This window comes from Chaetodon trifascialis, chromosome 4 (genome assembly GCF_039877785.1).
Source record: "Chaetodon trifascialis isolate fChaTrf1 chromosome 4, fChaTrf1.hap1, whole genome shotgun sequence".
NCBI classification, from domain to species: Eukaryota; Metazoa; Chordata; class Actinopteri; order Chaetodontiformes; family Chaetodontidae; genus Chaetodon; species Chaetodon trifascialis.
In genome coordinates, this window is record NC_092059.1 from 18,466,658 (window position 1) to 18,491,937 (window position 25,280).

General features: G+C 42.0%; 2 protein-coding genes across 5 annotated transcripts in view; one reads left to right on the top strand and one right to left on the bottom strand.

Annotated features, from left to right (window-relative positions):
- The first annotated feature begins 452 nt into the window (after nucleotides 1–452).
- Nucleotides 453–25,280, top strand: part of gtpbp3 (GTP binding protein 3, mitochondrial) — a 224,220-nt gene continuing 199,392 nt past the window's right edge. The window contains exons 1-11 of one of the 4 annotated variants that reach the window (XM_070960993.1): nucleotides 453–661; nucleotides 947–1,218; nucleotides 1,943–2,029; nucleotides 2,824–2,906; nucleotides 3,561–3,680; nucleotides 7,276–7,348; nucleotides 8,436–8,579; nucleotides 10,259–10,424; nucleotides 12,408–12,538; nucleotides 12,973–13,159; nucleotides 13,447–14,393. In XM_070960993.1, the coding sequence (XP_070817094.1) occupies nucleotides 603–661; nucleotides 947–1,218; nucleotides 1,943–2,029; nucleotides 2,824–2,906; nucleotides 3,561–3,680; nucleotides 7,276–7,348; nucleotides 8,436–8,579; nucleotides 10,259–10,424; nucleotides 12,408–12,538; nucleotides 12,973–13,159; nucleotides 13,447–13,678 (1,554 nt within the window). In that variant the 5' untranslated portion in view covers nucleotides 453–602 and the 3' untranslated portion in view covers nucleotides 13,679–14,393. Of the gene's footprint in view, nucleotides 662–946; nucleotides 1,219–1,942; nucleotides 2,030–2,823; nucleotides 2,907–3,560; nucleotides 3,681–7,275; nucleotides 7,349–8,435; nucleotides 8,580–10,258; nucleotides 10,425–12,407; nucleotides 12,539–12,972; nucleotides 13,164–13,446; nucleotides 14,394–25,280 lie in introns of those variants that run through there. The other 3 variants (XR_011602125.1, XM_070960994.1, XM_070960995.1) reach the window with 3 other exon arrangements.
- On the bottom strand, nucleotides 17,820–24,702 carry plvapb (plasmalemma vesicle associated protein b). The gene is made up of 9 exons (XM_070961144.1): nucleotides 24,246–24,702; nucleotides 23,815–23,991; nucleotides 23,121–23,214; nucleotides 22,196–22,397; nucleotides 21,884–22,103; nucleotides 20,040–20,189; nucleotides 19,699–19,821; nucleotides 19,091–19,186; nucleotides 17,820–18,266 (listed from the first exon to the last, which is right to left on the bottom strand). The coding sequence occupies exons 1-9, from the start codon at nucleotides 24,447–24,449 to the stop codon at nucleotides 18,258–18,260; spliced, it is 1,275 nt and encodes a 424-aa protein (XP_070817245.1). The 5' UTR covers nucleotides 24,450–24,702; the 3' UTR covers nucleotides 17,820–18,257.

Below are 25,280 nucleotides of genomic sequence, written 5' to 3' on the forward strand. Positions count from 1 at the left end.
CACTTTCCATGATCTGCCACAGGGTTTCCTCCACTCACCTTTTTCTTTTTCTTTCTTTTTTTTTTTAACAATTTGATAATAAAATAAACGGATCTACTATTATGTTAAGGAAGAGACAATTTGATTATATTACCTAAAAAAATCAATAAATAATAATGAAATAAAAAGTAATAATAATAATAAAACAGATAGATAGATAGATAGATAGATAGATAGATAGATAGATAGATAGATAGATAGATAGATAGATAGATAGATAGATAGATAGATAGATAGAAATACAACGTACACTGAAGAGCAACGGTAGCTACACGGACTGAATTTAATGGCGCACAGTAGGCGGGACTTTACGCTGACTGATAGTTCTTGAACAAATGACAGTGTAGAAGCTGCTGCTGTTGTGGGAAACGCAGACCAATCACAATCAACAAAGGGAGCAGCAACATCGTGGTAAATGTAAACGTTAGAGGAGTAACGTCGGCTCTGTAGCTGACAGTTGAATGAAGGAAACGAAATGAGTTTGTCAAGGACAGAGCAGTTTCTAAAATCATCCACACGAGACACAGCAAGTACATGAAACGTTTGGTAACGTTACTAGAGTTATGCTGTCATCCTTTTATCAGGGGATATGGAGAGCTGCTGTCCACACACTTAGGACAAGGTTTGTTACCAAGTATCGACCTCGATTTCTGTTTTCTGGCCACTACCTCAGAAACTGTCCTATTTACGTCTCAATAAATATTTTCACAAGACTAAAATCTTACTTTTTAAATTGTTAGAAAAACGATATCATGTATGTTGCTATAGGAGCACCCAAACCCACAAAAGTCTCTAAAAGACAGATAAGTCAAATGGAGTGCGCAAAGAAATCTAAAGCTTTGTTTATTTCCTTAACCTTCAATCAGTTAATTAAAAAGAGCATGTCTGTCTTATCATTTATCTCCAGCAGAGGAACTCCACGCTGCAGATTCCTCTCCACCTGCGATGGACACCCAGTTGGACTGGCCGATGCTGACACCATCTTTGCATTATCATCAGGCCATGGCAGGTGTGGGGTGGCTGTGATACGAGCCAGCGGTCCAGCTTCAGTTGCAGCTCTCAGGTGTATGGCCGGCCTCACCCGCAGCCTGCCTGCTCCACGCACCGCCCTGTTACGCAGCATCACAGACCCCCGATCCAAAGAAGTGCTGGACCGCGGACTTGTCCTCTGGTTTCCAGGTCTGCCTTCTTGGACCACACACACACTACACGTTTCATTTCTGTCATTTCTTTTACATTTCTGTGACTTGTAATATGGAAGTACATCTGCTGGAGTTTTGATCAACAAATGACAATACAGTACGATGTAAGACAGTGCTAATACAGAGTGTCGCTGAAATATGTGTTGTGTCATATTAGAATTTTTCTTTCATCGGGTATGTAGGCGTTAATGTTAAACATTACCTTTCCTGAGCAAGTTTCTGTCTGTAAGTTGATTTTTATACCACTCTGATTGTAACGGCTGTATAAAGAATGCTTGATGAGCAGTAAATGGTGTAAAACAATAAGAGAGGGAATGAATTTACCCAAAACTGTCAGAGCAAAACACAAACCATCCCAAGAACAGCGCTGCATGAGCACCTGGCCCAGTAAAACCTTTCACCAGTGTGTCAAATGATGATAAGTGATGATGTTACTAAATATTAATGTTAAGTCTCATCTCTCATGTTCAAAATGTTTGAAACTATTTCCTCTCACTGCCATTTGGAGTCACTAACCCACCAGCTGGAGCTGCTCTGTAATTATCATCACAGTATTGAGTCTTGTGAATATTTGAAGGTCTGTCAGAATCATGTGTGTAGCAGCACACGTTTAATGAACATCTTTCTAAACATTTTGCTCCTTTAAATGACTAAAGGCTACTCAGACTGTGGCGCAGTGTCTCATGTGTTCATGTCTTCAGCCCCTCACAGTTTCACAGGAGAGGACAGCGTGGAGTTCCACATCCATGGCGGTCCTGCTGTCATTACTGCTGTCCTACAGGCTCTAGGTAACGTACATTTTGAGTATGTTACAATGTTGATATGATGCAGGTCAGAACACAAACATGCAGCACCACTTTCACAGGGTGGTCACAGTATGTGGGTCTTCATAGTCTTCCCAAGCAGTAATATAAGCCTGCATAAGAAATCTAAACACAGTGGCTGGTGAAATCATGTGGCTGTCCATCACTGTGACTTAAAAGGGAAATGCATTCCTATTTCTAAGGTACTTATGATATGTGTCTTGGCAAGCGTGGCAATCCTGCTGTGACTGACAAGTAATATTGTCCTGCAGTTCTCCCATTGGCCTCCCAGAGGGCAGTGTTGTATTTTGTAAAATCAGAAATGTCAACCAACGTTTGTTACCTGTTCATGTAAAATTATGCCTAATCAGGAGTTGTTAGATCAGAAAAGCATCACAGTGCTCTACGAGACATGACTGAATACTTCCCTAACCCTAATACTTTTTTTAACCAATGAAAAGTGGTGAAAATGTTAGTAAGATGACAACCAGCCAGTAGAATGGAAAGCAGGATATTTTGCTCCAGTTAACAGATCATGACCTATATTTGCCACATGGTTTTGTGCTCACTATTGTCTCCTCCTGATGAGACTTGAAAAATGGTTGTGAAGACAATGAAAACATCACCTCTTTTTAACCTGCACAGTTTTCATTCCAAGTGAACCCTGAGTGACACGTTGACCCCGCATTGATCCTCCTGTGCGTGTGTGCCTGATGCATACCCTCATACATTTCTTCATGTCTGTATGCTGTATGTGTCTTTGTGTGTGTGTTTCTCAGGAAGCGTGCCTGGCATGAGGCCCGCTGAAGCTGGAGAATTCACACGGAGAGCCTTTCAAGCAGGGAAACTGGGTTTAACAGAGGTAGGGCAAGAAGAGCAAGGAAACATGCTCAGAGACAGATCTGTGCACATTTGCATATCAAGAGCTTTTCAGGGTAATTTTGCAGGCTGAATGTGGAATAAGCAGGGTCAGAAATCAACAGGGATTTCAAGTTCATGAAATGTCAACAGTGAAAAATTCCTCTTTTACATATTTTGCCCTTTGAATTCTTTCTTTGGGTTGTCGAATATGGAAGCATGAATAAAGGTGCTGGGCCTCTGCACATGTAGAAAGTTTTCAAAAAGCAGCCTTAAGCATTTATAAGGAGCTACTTTATATATTCTCTTTAGGGTATATAACAGTATAGTATGATTCAGAGTAAAGTTTAGCAGTATGGAATAAACTAAGTATTGTATGTATTTATCAAGAGGCATATTTATATAATTATAGCTGCGTCATTGCTGCAGCACCAAGAACATAAACACTGTCTCAACGCAGTAAGGAGCAGTGGCTGCACATCTTACACGCAGCATCATATGCTTTCAAAAGCATATAAGCTGTCAACATCAGTCACATATGGGGTCAAAATGTTTACTCATAGATTTTGTCAGAATGAAAGCATCTGTGCAAGAAATAGACATATATATGTAGATGTTTACGGCAATCACACAGTGACTATTACAATGCTTCTTGAAGGTGGAGGGCCTCGGGGATCTGATCCATGCCGAGACAGAGGCTCAGAGGAGACAGGCTTTCAGGCAGATGTCAGGAGATCTGGGACGCCTGTACCAGGACTGGAGCCTCAAGCTGAAACGGGTGGGTCGGCCGGTCGCACAGATACTGGTGGGGAAGACGGTGGTTTCATGTCTACTATATATGATATGAAATGTGTTTTTTATTGGAGTTTGGAGAACCTTTCCCTCAGCACTATAAACAGTTAGCTGAATTCATTTGTTCTGTAGTCATCAGTCTTGATTTGCTTTGGTCTTCAATGTGACTTGATCTCAACCAGAGTTGCCAACCTGCTCTTCGGCGTGACAGGTGCACAGGGGGGCCTTTAGACATGCCTTCTTTTCTATAATTATGAGTTAAAAACAAGCCAAACTCCTGGAGTTCTCTCCAGAGAGACTTAGTTCATATTCATGTCTGACATTTCCCAGAAAACAGTGTTTTGGAAAGAACTTTTCTGTGTCTGTAATGTGCTGTAGGTCAGGCCTCAGCAGTTTCACACCCAAACAATGTTTTCTTTCCTTTTGTTTTTCTATCAGCTGCTTTCGCAACACACCGTTAATGGTTGAATTTATGGGAAAGAGAGGCTTCCTGTTTTCATGTAGCTGTAGTGCGTCCAGTGCACGTGTTTCTGTTCAATACTGAGAATCAGAATGCTAATGTGTATGGCACATGTAGATATTTATCTGACATTGATTGCAGCCAGGACTGAAAAAAAAAAAGGGGGAAACCCATCGTGGAGTTAAGATAAGACATTGCTAAACGATTGGCACGTATTTTTGTAGGTCTATCAATTGATTATGTTTGTGTATAAAAAAATATAAGATTAAAAATTTTCATTTTTGTCAAGTGCTCTATTCAACCAGCCCAACAGTTGAAACCAGTTGGGTTAGTAACGTAATTCATCATTTATTTAATGATATAATGTAATTTCAATAAACCTCAGAAATGACTTATTTCACAGCAGATAAGAGCGAGTTTTTCTACAACCAGAATGTCTGATTCACAGATCTACTGAACGATCACATTTCTTCATGTGTGAAGACCAGTTCATATGCTGTAATTGCTGTTGTGTGATCACTGGAGTGGTTGAGGGGATCGGGTTGGTGACCACAACATTTCCTCTGTTCCTCACTGTTCAGCACTGTTTTGGCTGCAGAGTCGATGTCGCTGAGAGACATCTCTGAACTGTTCATTTGGACTTTCCTGTGGAAAGCTGCTAATAGGTATTCAGGGGCACATCTCCAGTTTGGATTTTTGACTTTCTAAGAACAAGAAGTGTTTGGGAAAAAGGACATTCGGTACTCCATTGTGCTGCTGTTCCACCTTTACTTGCGTGGATTTCATGTTTTTTCCATCCCAGAACATCTGGCTGTGTTTTGTTTTGGATGGATTAAAGATGAATTGTACCAAGCACAGCAGCTGTATGTCTGTCCCTTAAGACAGGCACACAATAAAGGCATTGATATATTCTGTGCTGCAGTATTGTTTGTCTTATCTGTACCGTGTCCTGTGCTGTATACTGTGTATATGAATAAGGGTCAGGAAGCGGAGTCAGACATGAAGTTAAGATAAATTGAAGTGGAGGAAGAATGGGACAGAGTGTATGTACTGAAGTGCTGAATTGCAAGATTTCTTTTGTGTACGTGGCTTTGTTGCCTTAATTTGATAGCGGACTGTAAAAATGCAGGAGAGACAGGTAAAACATGACGCAAAGGTCGTGTTTATGTGGAATACACCTTAACTGTTTGGCTGTAAGTACATCTTGTACTGAAGTGATTAATGTGAATGGGGATGTGACTGCTTTGCATAGGAAAACTACATAGTCAGTGACCAAGAGTCTGTGCATCAGCAAAGTGATTCATCATTTCCACCTCTGCACTGTGCTGTCCTGCACCACTCGGTACCTGAGCCAACTGTTCCAAAAGTTTAGAAACTTTACGCAGTTGAACTTGAACTTCTTTGGAGTAGAAAAGAGCAAAGTTTTTCACTTTGCCGTCCAACCCAATCAGCAGAATAAATGTTGGCATTGTATGTTTCTGCAAATCATCAATATGTTTTTTTACTTTTCAGTTTATGTTGACAATGCTGTGGCCAGGTTTACGCTCTAAAACCACTCGGTTAGGTTGAAAAGATCACGTTTTGTCTTAAAATACCTAGCTTAGTCACAAAAACTGGAAAGCTGAAGCTGTAAGTGTCATCTCATATACGTGTACCAGTAATCTGAACTACAGCTGCTGTAGAAACATTGTCATGATCCATGTGAAACGTATGTTTGTAGAACCCTGCAATGCTAACATTTATTCTGGTGACTGTGCTGTGCAGTCCAAAGCCCTGTCTGTGTTACGTGTGAACGGTCCTCGTATAGGCTGTTGGCTGACTCGCAGTAGACTGTTGTGGTTTTAGGTTGATTAATAAGACTTGCAGATGAGCTTATTCATGCTTATTACCCTGATATGTGTTCTTCTATATTTATTACATCTAATCCTGACCGAGGTTGAGTTTTCCTTTCTCATCTTGTTGAGGCTCTGCAGGTCACTGACCACAGATGACCACTACTATTTAATGGATACAAGCCAAACCTTCCTCTACTGTGAGCTGCTTTGAACAATATAGATGTGAAAACACTTTGGCACCAGATTTTACCAGCTGGTCCAGGTGATCTTCCCTGAGGAACCGTTAAGCTGCTTGTCTACAGCTACAGCAGACGATTCCTAGAAGCGGTTCAAACGTGCCTTTATTTTGGACTATTTCTGGGAATCCAGCTAATCAGAAGTATACCATCTGTATGATGTTAGGGGTCAAGCTGTCATTTGACACCCAAACAATGCAGTTCTTTTAACTGTTGGCTTCCCACTTTTGTGAATGGATTAAAGTATGGGAATCTGATGCTTCCTGTTTTTGTGCAGCTATACTACTATTGTGTTTATGCTCCGCACTGTCAGTCAAGATACTGATCACTGGAAATTTTTCCACTGTTTTCTAGTTTCAGATGTATCTCAAAAATGTGACTTAGAATAGTAACAAGACTTAAGTTACTGCACCTCATGTAAGAAAGGTCCTGGGAAAATAGTAGAGGAATTGGAAATGTTTGTGTGTAATGTTTATGTTCATAGCCTGTAAATTGCCCCCTCTGTGGAGGTGAAAGATGAAAAGATAAAACAATCTGTCAGTGGGCAGAAAATTCATCTTCAACAGTCCTGATAACTGAGAAATCATTTAAGCCTTTCATTAAGGATGAATACCAGATGTTTGCGTTGTTTCTTAATGGGAGGATCATCATAAACTGAACATCTTTAAGCAATTCATCTAAAAGATAAAGATGAAGATAATCGCTAGTTGTAGCACTAAATCAAAGGGACCATGCTAGCGCGCCACACCAATGAAACATCCTATGTGCAGTGAGCATAATAAAGAATATTACTGACACCATTTTAAAAGAAGTTTGAAATGTGAAGACCTTTTATTATCTTCTGACGAAAGGTGAGGGTGTAGTCAGTGGTATTTTCATTATTGTCTGTTTAGTGATGTGTCCTCTGTATAAATGCAGTGTACTGTACACAGGTATGCATGTTAGCAGCCGCGGCATTATGTCAGCTGCTTGTTCACCTTCACTTGTGCTTTCTGTGCTCACTGCTCATCTTTCAACATTTCTCTCCTCTCTGCTTTGTGTATCACACAGTGTCTGGCTCACGTTGAGGCCTTCATAGACTTCAGTGAGGATGAGCTCATCGAGGATGGGGTCTTAAGCCAAGGTATGTATACACTTTGTCCCCTCCTCGCTGGAGAAAAACAACGAAACAGTCGCCCCTCGGGCTTTGAGAGGGAGGTGAGGCTGGGGCGGGAGAGGGCTCTGTTTCTCTCTGCGGAGGGAGGAATCCGGCTGCCTTTCCTGTTTGGATCTTCAGCTGTCCATCGTGTGTGTTTGCTGCACTGCAGGGAGAAACCATAGACATTAAACTGCTCAGAAGACAGTTTCCTTGAGGAAGTGTGGAGAGAAGGCCAGGGGGACAGTAGAGGCATTTGTCTTACCTTCAAAGCCAACCTGACATGTCGCTCACAGGAATAGTGCTGTCAGCAGCACGTACAGTCCAACTGTCCTCCCTGTGCCCAGGTTTCCCATGGCCACAGTGTGTGTGTGTGTGTGTGTGTGTGTGTGTGTGTGTGTGTGTGTGTGTGTGTGTGTGTGTGTGTGTGTGTGTGTGTGTGTGTGTGTGTGTGTGTGTGTGTGTGTGTGTGTGTGTGTGTGTGTGTGTGTGAGAGAGAGGGAGAGAGAGATGTCCCCCCTGAGTCTGTCGCCTGCTGTCTGGCACTGGCAGAGCTCTTCAGAAGCCTCAGATGTTGTGAAGTTTGGACACAATAAAGCCTGGGAGCTGCTGTTTGTTTTAGTAGCCTGGAATGTGGGCTCATGCCTCAGAGTGGCAAATAATAATAGACTGGCTTCCAAAAATAGAAAACCTGGCATAAATACTTTGCATTGCCACCTGCAGACGCACAGCGAATGACACGTGTTTGGTGGTAACTGAAGTTTCTCACGTTTTGTCTCAGGTCACTGCAGGTTGGATGAATTAATCTGCTTGGGTCAATCAAGATTCTCAAGAGGTTTTAATTTTCTTTAAGAAAAATGGCATATTGTTGATGCATTTTCCGCTTCAGTCACATGCGGAAAGACAGAAGTCCGTGACCCATTTCTCATCCAGACGAAGTGTGTCAGACGCTGGAGGCTATTTTTCTTCAAAGGACAGAAATTCCTTTTACAAGGCCACCAAAGTGAAGCTGAACGTGAAACCTTCGTCACGTCCTGTTCCCTCCTCTGTCTTTATCTCCCTCTCACGCCCACAGTGGACAGATGGGTGTGTGACCTGCAAGCAGAGATGGAGCGACACCTAAAGGATGAGAGGCGGGGCGAGCGGCTACGCAGCGGAGTCCAGGTAGTCATCGCAGGAGCCGCTAATGCAGGGAAAAGTAGCCTCCTAAACACACTGTGTAAGAGAAGTTAACCAGCACACACACACGCCGTGGAGGGATTAAGATTAGACTATTATGAAATAAATAAATAAACTAAATAAACTCTAAATACCTTACTGTTGAATCATACCGCTGGCAGCCATGGTTTGGGAGGGGAAGATGACAACATCTGTCATGCTATGAGCAGCATTGACTCACAAAATGCTGTCAAATGTGTATCATTCATTAAAATGCAAACACTGTCATCCATGCACAGAAAGTGAGAGAAATATGTTACCTTGAAGAGGTTTTATCTAGATAACAAGCAGCAGCCTGACTGAAATAAGGCAGTATGAAAGGAGATATTGGGGTCAAGGTTATATAAAGCGTACTTCAGCTCCAACATCCAGGGTTCACTTTCAAATGATGACAAACATGTCTGAGTGGTTGTCTTCATCAGAGGCCGTTCTTCTTTTTCTGCCATCGAGCAAAACATCACACCATCTTCCTCAGTTTGGCCAGTTGTCATGGAATCGCAGATGACCAAAGCTCCACTTTCTGTCTTGTATGAATGAAAACTCCAGCTGCTAAGCTGCTAATGGGTCTTGATGAGCTTGTTTTTTCAGCTGCTGTTTACAAGGTATTTTATTTTCCTGTTACTGTTAGAGGAGCCAACTTTTTCATGTGAAAGGCAGGAAGGTCAAAGAAATCTATCCTATTTGTATTATAACACTCTCGGTCACAGTAGGTCCTGCTCTTGGCACACGTCAATGAATGAATGAATGAATGAATGAATGAACTGATTGTACATCAAAAATCTCGAAGTAAACTCTTTCAGTTTTCTCATTCTGAATCAGTTCTTCAGGTTTGTGTCCATGTTTAATGAAACTCTTGTTGTTTATGGTCTAAGGTTGTCTGTTTAGGATGTTGTATCCTTAACTCATTTACAATCACTTCATATGAATTACCCATGGAAGAGGCTTGGCAGGGCCTCCTCACAGCTTCCCATCAAAATAATAGGTAATATATCAAACTTCAGATTAGATCCTGTTACGGCTTCCTGGTCTGATTAGTCTTCCCTTTAGCCCGGGCTCACATCCAGTCAGCGCAGATGAGTAATAATGGGCTGGCATCGTCAGTTGTCGCGGGATATGCGGGAATGGTCAGACCACAGAGTTCCTGAATAAAGACCATAAAACTTGTGATATTCGAGATTTGTCTTATTGTCAGCAATTTCCATGAAACGACCAAAAGCAACAATGAATGTATCCTGCTAAGCCTAACAGGGGATGCCTTATGCAGTGTGTTCCTTTATGCCATAGACCTCCATTGTTGTTCAAACACTGTTAAAAGCACATCAGTGAGCCACACGGCTCCACTGGGTGACATATTCCTTCATCACTAGGAACACAGGCACTGTAGTTTATTTCGAGTTGATCCCACATACACCATCCTGCTGTCCTGGATATTCACCAGAGCACTAAATGTGTATTAATCTGGAGCTGAAAATAGTCCCCAACCATTAAACTGTTTACTCCTGTTTTAGTAATGTTTGTAAAGAGCTGCAGTGCCCAGTTGTTTGAGTAAATGATTTATCACAAACAGAGTAGGGAAGTCAGACAGAGACAGAAAAACATATTGTTGATTTTGGTCTTTTTGTTTCTTGACAATAATAAAAAAATATTTCCAATCTTATCTTTGAAACTTTTTCCATCCAGGCCAGAGACCTGCAGCCATTGTGTCTCCCATTGCTGGCACCACCAGGGACGTAGTAGAGACGGCACTGGACATCGGTGGATTCCCTGTCCTCTTGAGTGACACAGCCGGCCTTAGGGACAGCGCGGACCTGGTGGAGAGAGAGGGGGTCCGCCGAGCTCGGGAAAGGTAGGCGGATGAAGCCCATCTTATTTTAGATGATGTTTTCCCTGCAGAGCAAGAATCTTGAGAAACTGACGCTGGTATTTGGTGCTCAGTCTCAGGAAAGCAGCACATGCGGAGCACGTGTGGAAGTACGCGGTAGATCGCGGCGTCAGCAACTGTTCACGTGTATAATAACACACAGAGCAAATTAGCCGGGGGGCCAGTGGAATAAGTGCTTGAAAACAAAGAAGGGAAGAAATAAGTCATTGCTTTTCCCATGGACAACATACTGTATATTTGTGATGTCTACGTAACCTCCAGAGTTTATATTATTGCTGAGCTATAGTTATAAATACACGAGACAAACACTCCCAGGAGGTTGCGTAATGAAGAGCCTCCTCGTCGTAGACGATTGACCATTATAAGACATTCTCCATTTGTGGTGCTGAGAATGGACATGCTGTATTCTGTATGGCTATTCACTGACAGCTGCTTCCACTGTTTACCGCAGGGAAGAATAGTAGTACTTGTAGCACTCGACATGAGTGCTTTATCATATAGAAACAGGCAAACAGACAAACAGAAGAATGGACGCACAGACACATACATGAATATTAATGAGCTTTTATGCACATTTGTTGTGACATATTTTACCTCAAAGGTTTGGTGTTCGGAAGCAGGAGGAAAGAGGATGGGCTAACAGCACACCCTCACATTGATAATTCATTGATTTGTAGGTGAACTCAGTGAATATTCAACATGAAATGGGACAATTTTCATGCCAGAAAAGACGAGTGTCAATTGTTTCCCCAAGTACTGACAGAGCAATTAGCTGTTAAATCACTGCTTCTATATTGAGGCCAGTTCCAATTAAATTTGTGCTGGAAGATTTAAGGAGACTGACTTTTTAAATTCTTCTTTAAATAAATGTTTTCAAAAATGATGCTTGCTGGCTCATGCTGCAGCAACATGTGATGGAAAACATCAGTGAAAATCCAGATGTGACAAACAGAAACCCCATTTTCAGTGCAAACATTCTGCAGATCCTTCACTGTTTGTTTAAGTTATTTGGGCGACCTGGCGGCTCTATAGGAAGGGTGGGTGGTTTGTGTTCAACAGGGAACTTTCTGTGCAGGGAGCAGGTCTGAGGCTCGTGACCTGGGTCACTACAGGAAGGACGTGGTAAGCACAAGCATCCGCTGCCGCTGCTGCTGCTGCTGCTGCTGCTGCTGCCTTGCTGTGAGACCTGTGGGAGTATTTAAAGTAAATGCCATTAAGATAATTGTGATTAAAAATGGCACTGCCATAATTCACAGTGTTTGTGGGGCATTCTGTAATGTTTTCTGAAACAGAACTACAGCTGCTCTGAGGTGACTGACAGGTGTTCAACCTGGAGCTGCTGCAGGTGATGGAGTAACACAGTATTCCTTTGGACTTCCACATTAGCTGAGTGTTATGATGATACAATAAATTATGAAGGAGAGGATTCAACCAAGTAACCAGGAAGTCTTAATGGGCTCTTTAACAGCCGGCACTGACGTCGTTTCCTGGTTTACAGCTGTGCCAGCAGCTCTGTCAGGTGCAGCAGTGCTTTGAGCTAAATGCTAACGTCAGCATGCCAACATGTAGATGTATAGCAGGTATCATGTTTACCTTTGTTCACTATCCTAGTTTAACATGTTAGCATGCAAACATCTGCTAATTGGCACTTAACACAAAGTACAGCTGAAGCCAATAGATTGTAGTGCAGTTATTTAGTCATAAGACAAAGTATTGGACAAACTGGAATTTTGACCTGATCATGGCCATTAGATGAAAGGTCATGTGATCACCTAAGTTTTGACAATTCATTCTGAGAGGGGCATGAACGTGCATAGTAAATTTAATACCAATCCACCCAATAGTTGTCTAGATTGGTGTGATTTGATCTGCAGAGAGTTTTAAAAATATATGAATGATCATATGAATAATTCCAGGTCAAAAGCTGAGGCTGCTTTCTTTCCCCAGAGTGGAGCAGGCAGATCTGACTCTGATGGTTGTGGACTGTGCTCATCTCCCCTCCGATGCACAGCAAGCTGCAGCCTTCCTTCAGGGGCACCTCAGGAGCATCCTGCCCAGCCAGGAGCAGCCTGACGCAGGTATGACATCCAGGCCACATCTGCCCCTGCTTCACCCGGACTGCCAGTCACACAGCCGCACTTTGAAGGCACTTCAAGCACAATTAAGTAATTAGCCTAGTGAAGTTTTGGTCTCGGGTAAAATGATAAAAATCTGGGTCACATTAATCCATCAAACAGCTTGGAAAAATGTTCAGTTGCTTTTTAGCTCAAGAATGCTATTTATTATGCCACCAGATGCTCACTTACAGCTTCATACTGCATTATTAAACAGCTGGAGGTAATCCAAGTGCTACATAACCTGTGGGAGAAATTAAGCAATTATCCAGAGTGTACAGGCTGGAAAGAGTGTTTTAAGTTATCAGGAGTAATCAGAGAATGTCTGCGCTTGAGGGACTAATAGTTGAGTCATTGGTATTGATCCACATTTTGTCTTCCTTCCTTTCTTACCGCAGTGTGTCCTGCAGACAGGTCTCTCCTGGTGCTGAATAAAATTGACCTGTTGCCTCAGGAGCAGAGGCAGAAGCTGGATGGAGAGCTGAGTCGGGTCTCTGGACTCCCTCCTGTTTGTCTGATCTCTTGCCACACTAATGAAGGACTGCAGGACTTCCTTGCAGCGCTGCACAGCAGTGTGAAGACACTGTGAGTTTCTACTGTTTCCAGTCAGAGCAAAGACTGCATGTGTCTCTTGATGTTGTATCAGAGAGATTGATTTCTACCTGTGGGGCCTTGTGGTGCATTTATATGAACCAAAATTGATGATCGACATGTCACCAAAATCAGAAATTTTGAAAATTGGCTTTCAGGGGCCTTAAATTTAAAAATGGCTGGATGTTTGTGCTGCAAATGATTTTTTTTTCTTGCTTTTTTTCAGGATAAAGTGAAAAATAATGACTGTGGTTCATTTTGTTCCCTAACTTCCTCTCTAGGTGTGGCGACCCTCTGTCTGGTGCCCCCACCCTGACCCAGGCCCGCCACAGGGCCCACCTGCAGCAGTGTTTTGCGGCCCTGGCTCAGTACCAGCGGTATCGCGACATCGACCTGGCTCTGGCAGCCGAGGGCGTGCGCTTGGGTCTCACCAGCCTGGGCCGGATCACTGGACGGGTCGGGGTAGAGGAGATCCTGGATATCATCTTCAAAGACTTCTGCATTGGAAAATAATCAGACGAGTAGCAGAGAAAACATGAAATACATGTAATATTTGCCGGCGCAGAGAGGAAAGCTGCGTTGTTGTTTGGTCCCGGAGCATCAGTAAAGCCACAGCCTCGGCGCCGTGCCAGCCTTTGAGACGCAGCAAGAGGATCAGGCAGGATCACTCTGCTCCCAAGACACAGAAATGTTTGTTTTCTGTTGATGCTTTTTAACAGACTAAAATAGTTTTAGCGTGATGACAGGTGCCTCAGAGGCCCCATATGCTGGACAAGTGTTTGGCAATTCTTGAGACATGATTTAAAAATAGGTTTCAAAGCCTTTGATAGGTGAATATTGTGCTCTTGGGTCGCAACATAACAGCCAAGATCATTTAAAATACAGCCAGCTGCAGACCTCTGCAAGGTCATGGACTCAACTTTTGGATGTTTACTTGTACTGAAGGACAATGAAAAATGTTTTCTCTCCCACATGTGGTCTGTTCACACAGTGACACCTGAAACTAATCCAAAGATAACTCATTTATGTAACTGTGTCTCTTCTCATGCATGCTTGTATGCTTCATATGCAGACTGTTGCCTTTGGCAAAAAATTAACCTGTGATCATGTGTGAATTGTCCACTTGACCATTTAAAATGTTGAAAGTCGTTTCATAAGACACATGGGATCTTTGATGTGGAATAAATGTGTGTTTCTGCCCACAGTCAAATCTTAGAAATACATTACAAAAAAAACATTTACATGTTCTCATTAGTGTTATTTCCTATTTACTCCTCCAGCAGAGTAATGTCAACATAGTGTTTCTGGCCAACAGACAGGTAAGTCCAAAATTTGCCCCCTTTAGCTCAGTTTTTATCTCTACCAGAAGGAGGTATCTGGCTCTATCTGGCTCTTCAGCTGCTGAATGCTCACCAGCTGGTCCCTCACTTTATCTGTCCACTGTTGGTGCTTTGCAAGTAGCATAGAGAGAAAGTAAAAAACATACAAAGTACAACAAAACAGTGAAACCCATAAAGCCAAAACAGTGAGCTGAAAGGTGATAAAAGGCTCTGCAGCGCTGCAGGTGATAATTCTCACTGCAAGCAACCTGTCTCATATTGCACATCTGATCCATTGCTACTGTAAGAAATATTGATTGGTGCAGATTTAAATTACATTACAATTAAATTGGTGAGGTCTAATTTCTTAAAACACCGGAGCTGTCGTCACATTTTGAACACGGACTGTATAGGTTCTGATTTATTCCTTTGTAAACTCCATTTCTAGTCCAGCTCTCACCGTGAAGCCCAGCAGGACAGACATACAGTATGTAAAGAGGGACAGACACCAGCTCGCCTCTCTGCTCTGTGGGAAAGGGACGTTTTTCGAGGCGATGCTCTCTGTGCCCTTTGTTTCCCTGTCAATCTGGCCTCGATCAAATATTTATGTTTGCTTGTTGAACTCCTCACCCTTCTTCCCCAGTCGGCTTCTTCTCTCCCAGTCTCTGACGACAGTTGCCCTGCTGTACACCAGCATGCCTGTCTCGCTCTGTCTCTGCCGTTTTGTCTCTCTCCACAGTGTCTCTGCTACCTGACCTTTCCTCTTTCCGTGCGGCTGTCAGCCTTTTTGTCCTCTTTCATGTTCTCCCTGATTAATTACAACAAGGGGGATGTGTAAGATAAAAGTGGGACTACCATACAAATTAGAGGCAGTAAATTTTGGATCCTGCTTGGTCTTTGAAGCAGTGCCTGCGCATGACGTCCTTTGGATGTTTCCTTACTTTGAGAAAAATAAACATGTTTTGACTGTCAGTCCTCCACTTTGGTCCAGACTGAAATGTCCATTATAATGGTTATCGTGACATTTTGTACAGGCAGTCATGTTCCCCTGAGGATGAATCCTAATGACTGGTGGTTTTCTGACATATCCTCTAGCGCCACCAGCAGGTCAAATATATGCTTATGCCCCTCAGAAGGAAGGAATAACTGTGATGATCCATTAACTTTTATTCAAGCACCATCATCAGGTCAATATACTGACTAATGACATTTCCATCATTTGTTTGCTTAGATTTTAGCATGGGCAGCACGGTGGCGCAGCAGGTAGTGCGCATGCCTCACAGCAAGAAGGTTGCCAGTTTGATCCCCGGGTGGGGCCTTTCTGTGCGAAGTGTGTGAATGGTTGTTTGTCATGTGTGTTGCCCTACGATCGACTTGCGACCGGTCCAGGGTGTACCCCGCCTCTCGCCCATAGGGAGCTGGGATAGGCTCCAGCCCCCCCTTAACCCCAAAAAGGATAGGTGGTATAGAAGATGGATGGATGGATTTTAGCATGCTAATATGCCAATTTTTTATATGGATAACATACAGGCTAAATATAAGCACTGATCCTGCTAAAAGTAAGCATGTTGCTATTGTCATTGTGAGCATTTTAGCATGGTGCCATTAGCGTTTAAGTCAAGACTGCCTCACAGCTGCTAACATAACATAAGGAGCCAAAAGTTCTTCAGTGATAAACATTGTCTGAGCACAAGCAGCAAAACCTGACCAGATCATTTGTGCCAGCTTCCAGTATTAGAGGGTTGTCAATACTTGGTCATACAGATATATTTCAGTCCATGAAAATATTAAATACATTGTGTACAGAGTGCTCGTGAGATTAAAGATGACTGGGTTGATTCGTAAGTAATAAGTATAACGTTGTACAGGTTATTATTGGTCTGGCAAGTTTATTTGTGCATGACTATTGAATACAGCAGCAGTTCAGAGTGCTTTATATGACATAAAAAGCATGAAGCATTAAGACAAGACACAGAGGAAACAGAAAGCCATATAAAAAGACATGTAGAATGAAGGAATAAAGATAACAGGGAGTCACCAAAATCGTTAGGATGTGTCCTCACAAATGTCAACCTCATGGTGGCGCTAGAGGAAAAGTCCGAGCCTCATCAAGGTAGGCAGGTTTCATTCCTTGGCAGTCCACTTGATAGCTGTTGTGAACAGACGGACTGAGTTTTCCATCCATAAAGCCATTTTGTGCCATGATGTAGTTCACAGCTGACTAATGAGCGAAACCTTCAGCTTTCTGTCAGTTTCCTGTGCTTTTGACTAATGGCTGGACTGAGATGTGAGGTTGACATAGCCAGGTCCAGCACAGTCAGTTCCATTTGATTCATCGTCAGGGTGTGTGTGGGTGAGTGCGTTCGGGTCTATACATGGGATCGAAAACACTTCTTGTTAAACAAAGGATTTCCTGAGGACAGGAGGCAGGCTCACACACCTGTCTGACACATCCATCAGCGCAGGCAGCCTGGGGATTTATCTGCGTGGCTTTTCTTATGCAACATGGAAGGAATCTCAAATATTTGTCCAAACTAACTGACGGTGGGATTTTTCGCAGGCTCGTCACAAAGAATTCGCTCAAGAATTATTAAAATATACAGCATCAACCTGATATCAGTACAGAAAACTGAATGAGAAACTACAGAAGATGAAAAATAACTTTACGTACTGACACAGAACTCAACAGAGAGAAACAGTAGAAATGAGTACTGGAGGCGTGTTTGCTCTGAAAGTTCGACTTGTGAGTGACAAGTGATCATGAGCAGAAATTTGTATGTATAAGTATGTTCAATGAAGAAGAAATTAGGTAAATATGATTTGTTAAAAGTCCAGATGACACATTAGATAACATGTTCATATTCTAAAAGGTCTCCTAATCCTTAATATCTGCATACTTAATCTCAGATGAATACATTTTATGAAGAATACAGTTTTTACACAAGTGGTGTAAGGAGGCTGTCTTCCTGTCAGATGTTAAAGCATTTCAGAGCATTTGATCTGACATCTGGATCATGACAAGTTATACAACCTCTTAGATATTAAATTCTTTTCTATTTCATGTCAGTCTCTTCTTCTGTACCAAACTGAGTCATTGTTTCCAGCTCAGGAAGTTGTTAAGCATGAGAAGAGTTCATGTGACAGCTACAAAACTGCAGCTTTCACTCTAATTCATGCACGTCTTCCTTCTTATTCCTGACATACAGTGTTCAGAGCTGCTAATGACGGCGGATGTGATGATGTGTTTATGACCTGGCTGTTGACTGTATTGACATCCAGGCTGCAGTAAAAATTCAAACATGCGAATTGCGAGGAAACACCCAAAAGTCCTGTCTGAGTCTTTGTCATCATTTTAATGCCAGAGAGACAATAGAGACTGAGGTCAGTACAGGGAACGAGACAGTTTTTAGTTCTTTTAATTTTAATTTCCACCATAAAGAAAAGCTAACTACACAAACCACAGTGAGTGACACACAATAGAAAATATTTACACCAGTGTCATGGACGTTTTTACATTTCCCTGTTAGATACAGAAGCTTTTCACAGCAAAGGTTTGAACTCAAACACGAGTCAAAAACACATGAATCCTCAATTCCAAGTAGAGCTAAACAAAGCATACACAGAGCAACAACAGTAACTACGACATTAATCAGGACTCGGGTTATTCACAGGGTGTGTTGAAGTGTGATGTATCAGGAATGTGTAAATGTCTCTAGAAAATTCTTGAAAGACAAAATAATGATCACTCGCAGTCATTACTCGGCCGCTTTACTTCATCTCACCTGGAAGACAAAACATTGATGATTAGAATTAAATCATCATCACTGACAGCAATGAGATCATTGTCTAAAAATCAGATTACTGGAATTAATGTTGATTCAGTTTACAGAATGAAATATGTGATGAAGAGATGAAGAGAAGCGATTGGAGGAGGAACACAAAGACACACAGTTTGAAGTGTGAGCATTGAGGAAGTGAGCTGAAGTTTGTCTTTTCTGTGCTATTTTTAGCCATGCTAGCATCAGAGTGGCTCCAGGGACCGCGATGTCTGCCGCTCCACTGCTTTGGTCCAGACTCAAATATCTCAGCGACTATGCATTTCCATGAAAATTGGTTCAGACATCCACAGTCGTCCAGCAGACTTTGATGATCATCTGACTTTTTCCCCAGCGCCACCAGGAGCTTCATGTTTGTGGTTTTGAGTGAAATTAAATACGCATCCCATATTTAATCTGATTAAATGTGAGAGTCACTGCCATGAAATTTGGTGCAGACATTCATATCCCCCTCAGGATGAATTGTAAACACTTATGGAAAAATGTAAATTATGCATTGGTTTATGATCAAATGCCTGCCCATCAGTCTCAGCTGTACTTTGTGTTTAATGCTAATTAGCAACTGTTAGCGTGCCAAAATGCTAATCTAAGATAGTGAATGGAACGTAAGCATGTTGGCACACTGACATTAGAGTTTAGCTTAAAGCACCACTGTACCGAAATACAACTTCACAGAGCTGCTACAGTGGCTACACATAAAATACGACACTTTCATGACATTTCTTGGGAATAGTATCTGATAATGGTTTTTATTCTGATATGAAGTTTACCGTTTTGTTGATGCCAGGCGCTCCGATGGAGAGCCACGCAGGCTGTCTGCTCTGCTGTGGGGCCGCCTGTAGGCCAGCAGCTTTAGGAACACCAGGCTGGAAACCACATCAGATTATTTCAGTATTATTCAACAGTACACAGATACCACGTTTGTGCAGCCTCGGCTGTGCACAGACACCTACACTGGACACTAAGAGCCGAGGAGTTTGAAATGCGTCGTTTTGTGAACTTATGACTCCTCAAAAATGGCCTTCCTTTGTTATCTTGCCTGTCCATCCTTCCTGCTGCACTAAAACTTGTTTTTTTTTCTGCTGATTCCACCGCCTTACCTCTACACTGCTGTCCATACACTCAGAAAGCCACATACAATACACTTAGCCTGCTGGCATTTTGAGAGCAGCAATGATTGGATTATTAAACAAGAAGATTTAACCAGTTGGTTTCCAGTTTGAATCCCCTGACTGACATGGAGAATATGGAGCAGCCCAAATTGATGCTTAACATGAGTACAAAAACGAACACCTGTACTGACTGAATGGCAGGTTGAAACTGTACTGTTGTGTCTGCACATGCAGAGCGAGTGTCTGGTCCTCTGTGTGTATTTTACCTTAGGCTGTGCAGGGAGCAGTCGCTGGAGGGTCTGAAGCTCTTTCTCTCTCAGAGCTAAAGTGTCTTCCTGCAGCTTCTTCTGGTCTCTCAGCCGGTTCTGCTCCATCAGTAAATTTTCAACCTTAACAATACATGCGTGTGTTATTTTAAATGGAAAACAATTTTAAAAAACGTTCCTTTTACACCCTTATCTCTCTTATGCGACTGTATGATTTAGCTTTTTGTAGGGCATTCAGAGTTTTATGACTGAAGAAAAAACATTGCTCCATGGATCTCTCCCCTTGGTTCCCATTTCCCGCCCACACACTTACATCTACAGTATGCACAAATCTAACCTACCTGGTCGTCATGAGTCTTTTGCTTGAGCTGTAGCTGCTTGGCAGCCTCTGCAGCCGCCTCACTGCGAGTGCGTTCACACTGCTGCAGATCAGAGTTCAAATGTGTGTTTTGCACCTCCAGACGACTGGACAGGGCTTGGATCTCTGCCACCTGGAAGAAGAAAATCATTTTTTTAAAAGAATGTGATAGATTTCTCACCGGATGCCACGTTTTTCCTTTTAGATATATTTGTTGTTTTTTTTAGACTTGTGCGTGATGGCAGAGGAAGGTAGAGAGTCCCTAGAGAGTAATGCACCGTGGTTGAAGAATGTGTCACAGTCTCAACTGAACCAAATGTGTTTCCAGATGGTGCCTTTACATAATTGCACCTGTTTTTGTTTACTGTGTGTCTATTTCTATCTGTCAATGTGAGTGTGTGAACTCTGTGGCTGAATCGGTTGAATGTAGCCACATAAAAGATCAGGTTTTGTAAGTTTGATTAATTTGACTGTGCAGTTTGAAAACTTGTGTGTAACGCTCAACAGTCAGAAAACCAGGGCTCAAAAATTACACTAATACTACTAATACGTTACATTAATTAAGATTAAGATTAATGGACAGTGTTTTGAAACTTATTGTGGACATTCAGACTCATTAGAGCCTGTTAACTATTCCACGCTGCAAACGGTTTGATGTATTCTATGATCTTTTCACATTTAAGTGACTGTGTGACTTCTTGGTCATAAATTCTACAGTTACAGTTATTAAAATCATAATCTTATGTCTGTACTCAAACAAGCCATTATACTCTGTGAGGGTTTAATATGCGGCAGGGTGACTGTACTGGACATTAGATTGTACAGGTAAAGTGGCCACAACTGTATAATCGCGCAATTAAAATTTTGGACAATAAGGTTTGTAAAATATGCAAAATATTCTCTGGTGATGCCCATATTTGACCCTTTCTGACCTTTTAAAGACAAATCATTTCAATCATTAAATTGAGAAAATGAATTAATAATAATCTTTAGTTGAAAAAGAGAAATCATTCATGAATTTGTTGTTTGGTGTTTGTCATTGAGTTTTATGGTCATTTTTTATACAGTCGTTTGTGTTTTGTGCTTTTTTTGAATGTTTTCTTCTGTATTTGTATAAAGGGTCCACCTAGGAGCAGGTACAGCAAACCAGCTTAAATGCTGTGGCATGTTGGTCTGTGTTATACACTTATGATTAAAAAAAAAACCCAAAACCTAAAAAGTGTAACTGGTTCAGAATTTTGTGTAGATGGGAAAAAAGGTGACAAAAAAAACACTAAACGTAATTCTGAAACGGAAGGAGACTAAAGTTTGATAAACGTGTTTATGGAAAAGTCGCAGTTGAAATTTTGCCTTCAGGATAACAGGAAGGTGAACACCCGCACTGAAGATACATTCCAATACAAATGATGATATTTGACCCCTCTGTGAGCGTCATGTCTGAAATAAATATTGCTCTAAATAGTAAAAAAAAAAAAGATATCTGCTGCGGAGGTTGTGTTATTGCGGTTCTACACAGTGCTGCTGTATCAGCAGAGCCACACACTTCACCTCTGCTTTGACCCTGACTTTGCCTCAGAGGACGTCTGTCTCTTTAGCCAGAATTATCATGAATGAGGCAGTGGATGGACTTCCTCCCTTGAGATACTGGTTTCCCATCCAATGTCGCTCTTTGGAATATTCCATCAGCTTCATGGAAAGTTTAAAGGAGGGTGGTGGAAAGTACACGTAAGGTGAAGTACATGAGTGAAGTACTGTACTTAAGTACAAATTGAGGTACTTTATTTGAGTAACACCAAATCAAAGATTCACAAAATATCTTGCACTCACCTTGTTGCCCACTTTGTCTAAATACAGCTGGAACTTGTTCTCCACGTCTCTGGACAGGTTTGTGCAGCTGTTTCTTATCTTCTCCATCTGCTCCTGCTGGCTGTCACAGGTGAGGTGAAAGGTCAGCTGGTGGGGAAACAGGTTGTTGATCCTGTTCAGGAAATCCCTGGTCACCATTTTAATGCCATCCAAAGAATGAGCAAAGTCCTCTTTGCACTTCCTGGTTAAAAGAGAAAAGCCAAAGACAAACTTTAATGCGTTCAATCTTCATATATTCAGTTCCACACGGAGCAGACAGGCAGGCAGATGTACCTGGTGTAGGTGGTGAGCTGCTCCTTCAGCACGGTGTTCTCCCTGCGCTGGGTGATGGCGTCCTGGTGGTGCATGTCTCGGTTTTTGAGGGCACTGTCTCTCTCGTGGCTCAGGTACTGAACCGTCTGGGTGAAGTTTGCCTCAATGAGATTTATCAAAGCTTTCTGCTGGGCGTTGAGGCTCTGCAGAGTCTTGAGTTCATCTGGAGAGTTCAGTGAAAAACAAAATCATCACAGGATGACTGACACGGACGCTTTTACTGGCTGTGCCACTGACAGTGCTTATTTAACTTCTGGGACCACTTTCCATCGTTGTGTAGCATTGTAAATATTTGATAAATTTAGAAATTGGGAATGCTGTGTAGATCAGAGACAAACCTGTTTAGCTGGTGAAACACTGATAGTGGGATCATTAATCAATGCTCATGAGTTTCTCACTTTCTAATTAGCCATCAATTCTACTGTTATAAATGTTAAGGAGCCATTTAACAAAGGGTAATAAACTATGAACTAAACCATCAATTAAATATCAGCAGCACAGATTTTTCATAACCCAGCCATAATGTTTTATTACTGATCTGCAAAGCATTAGTAAATGATTTATTATCTATTAGTAAAGTCATTAATTACGACTTATAAACCCTTTATAAAGTGGTAAAAGGATGGTTACAGTTGTTAGCCTTATTAGGAAATAGTAACAATATTCTCTGTACTTAACTGTATTCAAAAACTTTTCACTTTATTTGCAACCATCTTGTCTTATCTCAGCCACAAAGAGTTACAGTTTACTGGTCATATAGTATTATTATATATTATAGTATTATTATTTTACACTTGTACTAATTACATTTTTGATGCAGTGATTGTCTATCAACAGAGTGATTTTTCATGATGTTTATTTAGCATTAGAGTAATGGAGTACTTACTGGTAGCAGTGACCGAGACAGGCGGCTGAATCGGAGTGGAGGGACGCTGCGCCATAATGCTACGTGTCGTCGCACTCATTCTCTCACAGATGGCCTGTGATGAAACGAATGAATGATGAAATGAAGGAAATAAAAGTAAACACATCCATGACACAGGCAGAGAGCAGTTTATAACATGTGATGCTTTGCTAGAGATGAAGAGTATCCGACAGTGCTGACAGTTACAGCTGAAACAGGCAGTCGATTAATTGATGAGTTGATTGACAGAAAATCAGCTGAGAAGTTGTTTCGAAGCTCCATTTAACTGCGACAGTAAAATTATGCATTAATACGCGACTGATAGTGATCTAATAATATAACAGTCACAGGGCCATTTTCCTGAATATGCTTACATACCCTACTTAAAGTTTCAATACAGGACGTTTTACTTGTAATGGAGCATTTTTACAGAGTGGTATTGGCACCTTTAGCTACGTGCAGGGCTCCTCCACCACTGGTGACCAATAGGAAAACTACAACAATGCCTCAGGAAACAATCATGTTGTATACTTTGCACATTGTAAAACCTCTCTGATATGCTCTTGCTGTGAAGGGAATTTTTCAAAGAAGATTAACAGCCATTAAAAACTACTTCAGCGGCACAAAATGACCTCCTCCTCAGTGCATCTCAGCAAAATATGAATCATCGACTTACTAATCTCACTTTTAGCCCACTTTCCGTGGCGTTGGCGTCAGCCTTCAGCTTCTCCATCTCTTTCTCCAGAGCAGCTTTCTCAGCTGTGCGAGCTCCCAGCTGAGCTCCCAGCTCGCCCTTCTCCTTTCTCAGCAGGATGTTGTTCTCACTCAGCCTGTTGAAGTTCTGCTCCAGCTCCTTCAGAGCAACAGATCACTCAGCGTCATCAGCAATGTGCCGATAATACATTTGTAGTCATATTACATGTTGAGTTACAAACAAAACAGGCTGGTGATGATTGATGCTGCCTGCACAAGCACACACAGTTTGATCAAAAGCTGCTGCACAAATAAGTCTTAAGTATTTGTATATGTCTTAAAACATGTCTGGAGGGGGGTCTTTAACATCTGATAAGATAAACTAAGGTTATTACTCTAGAAAAATTCACTGACCTTGACCCTCTTCTCCTCTGCAGACTTCTCTGGCTGTCCATAGATGAGGAAGAGCACCAGGCTGACAATGATCAGAGACTGGATCAGAGAGGAGAAGAAGAAGACGATCCTCATGTAGTAGCCGCAGCTCTTCCCTCTGGGCCTGTGCAGGGGCTCCCTTGCCTCCAGGCCAAACTTGGCCCGGGAGTAGCTGGAGCTGTACATGACTGTTGGAGGCGAAATGGTGGCAGCTGGCTTTGGAAGATCTAATCAGGAATAGTTTGGTTGAAATCCACAAGGTTTCCCCGTCTGATGTGAGACTCTCTGCAGAACAGGTGCTGAGGCTTCAAGGTGAATGCTGTCGAGGAGAAGTGGAAGAAAAAACAGTGGGGAGAGGTTTATTTCTTCTGGCTCATTGTCAGGGTGCAGAAACATCCAGACAGAAGTGGCACGTATGGATGGATGTAAACAATGACCCGTGGGTGAGTAAAGGGGCCATGTTTATAAATGGTGCTGGGGGCACACTTCCAGTCCATCCTGGCCCTGCCCTCACCTCTCCTCCCTCCCCTCCCTCATCGACCTCTGTCACAGTTACAGCCCCCAGCTGCTCAAATAATCACACCTAGTGGTTGGAATAAAAGCAGATTGCTGTGACAGGAATATTTAATACAGTTTAAAGATGCTCTCCAGACATGTTTTAAGACTTAAAAACATACTCTGTCTGGAACAAGAATTTATGTCAGATATGCTTTTCCCACAATCAGTTTAAATAACCTGTTAAAATTCTTAAAATTACATTCCTCTTCCTCATTTAAAAATCCAAACTCTTACTGATATACTAAGTCTAGATACCAGCACTGACACCAAAAAATATTTGAATCTCGTCAGATCACTTTCATTCACAATCATTTCTCCATGATCAAGCGGATCCCTTCATTACATGCATCCACTGTAAGTGATGGGGTCAAACAACACAGTCCTCATTCTGTGCAGAAATGTATTTAAATCTTTGTATGAAGCCAATACGAGGCGTCAGCAGTCTGACAGTCAAACCAA

What these genes read in the sequence shown, in the direction of transcription:
- plvapb (XM_070961144.1), bottom strand. Translation starts at nt 24,449, where the DNA reads ATGTACAGCTCCAGCTACTCCCGGGCCAAGTTTGGCCTGGAGGCAAGG. An exon ending in TAGACAAAGTGGGCAACAAG is followed by an intron (nt 20,190 to 21,883) that starts GTGAGTGCAAGA and finishes TTCTTCTTCCAG; the next exon opens with GTGGCAGAGATCCAAGCCCT. An exon ending in TGCTCCCTGCACAGCCTAAG is followed by an intron (nt 19,187 to 19,698) that starts GTAAAATACACA and finishes TGTGGTTTCCAG; the next exon opens with CCTGGTGTTCCTAAAGCTGC.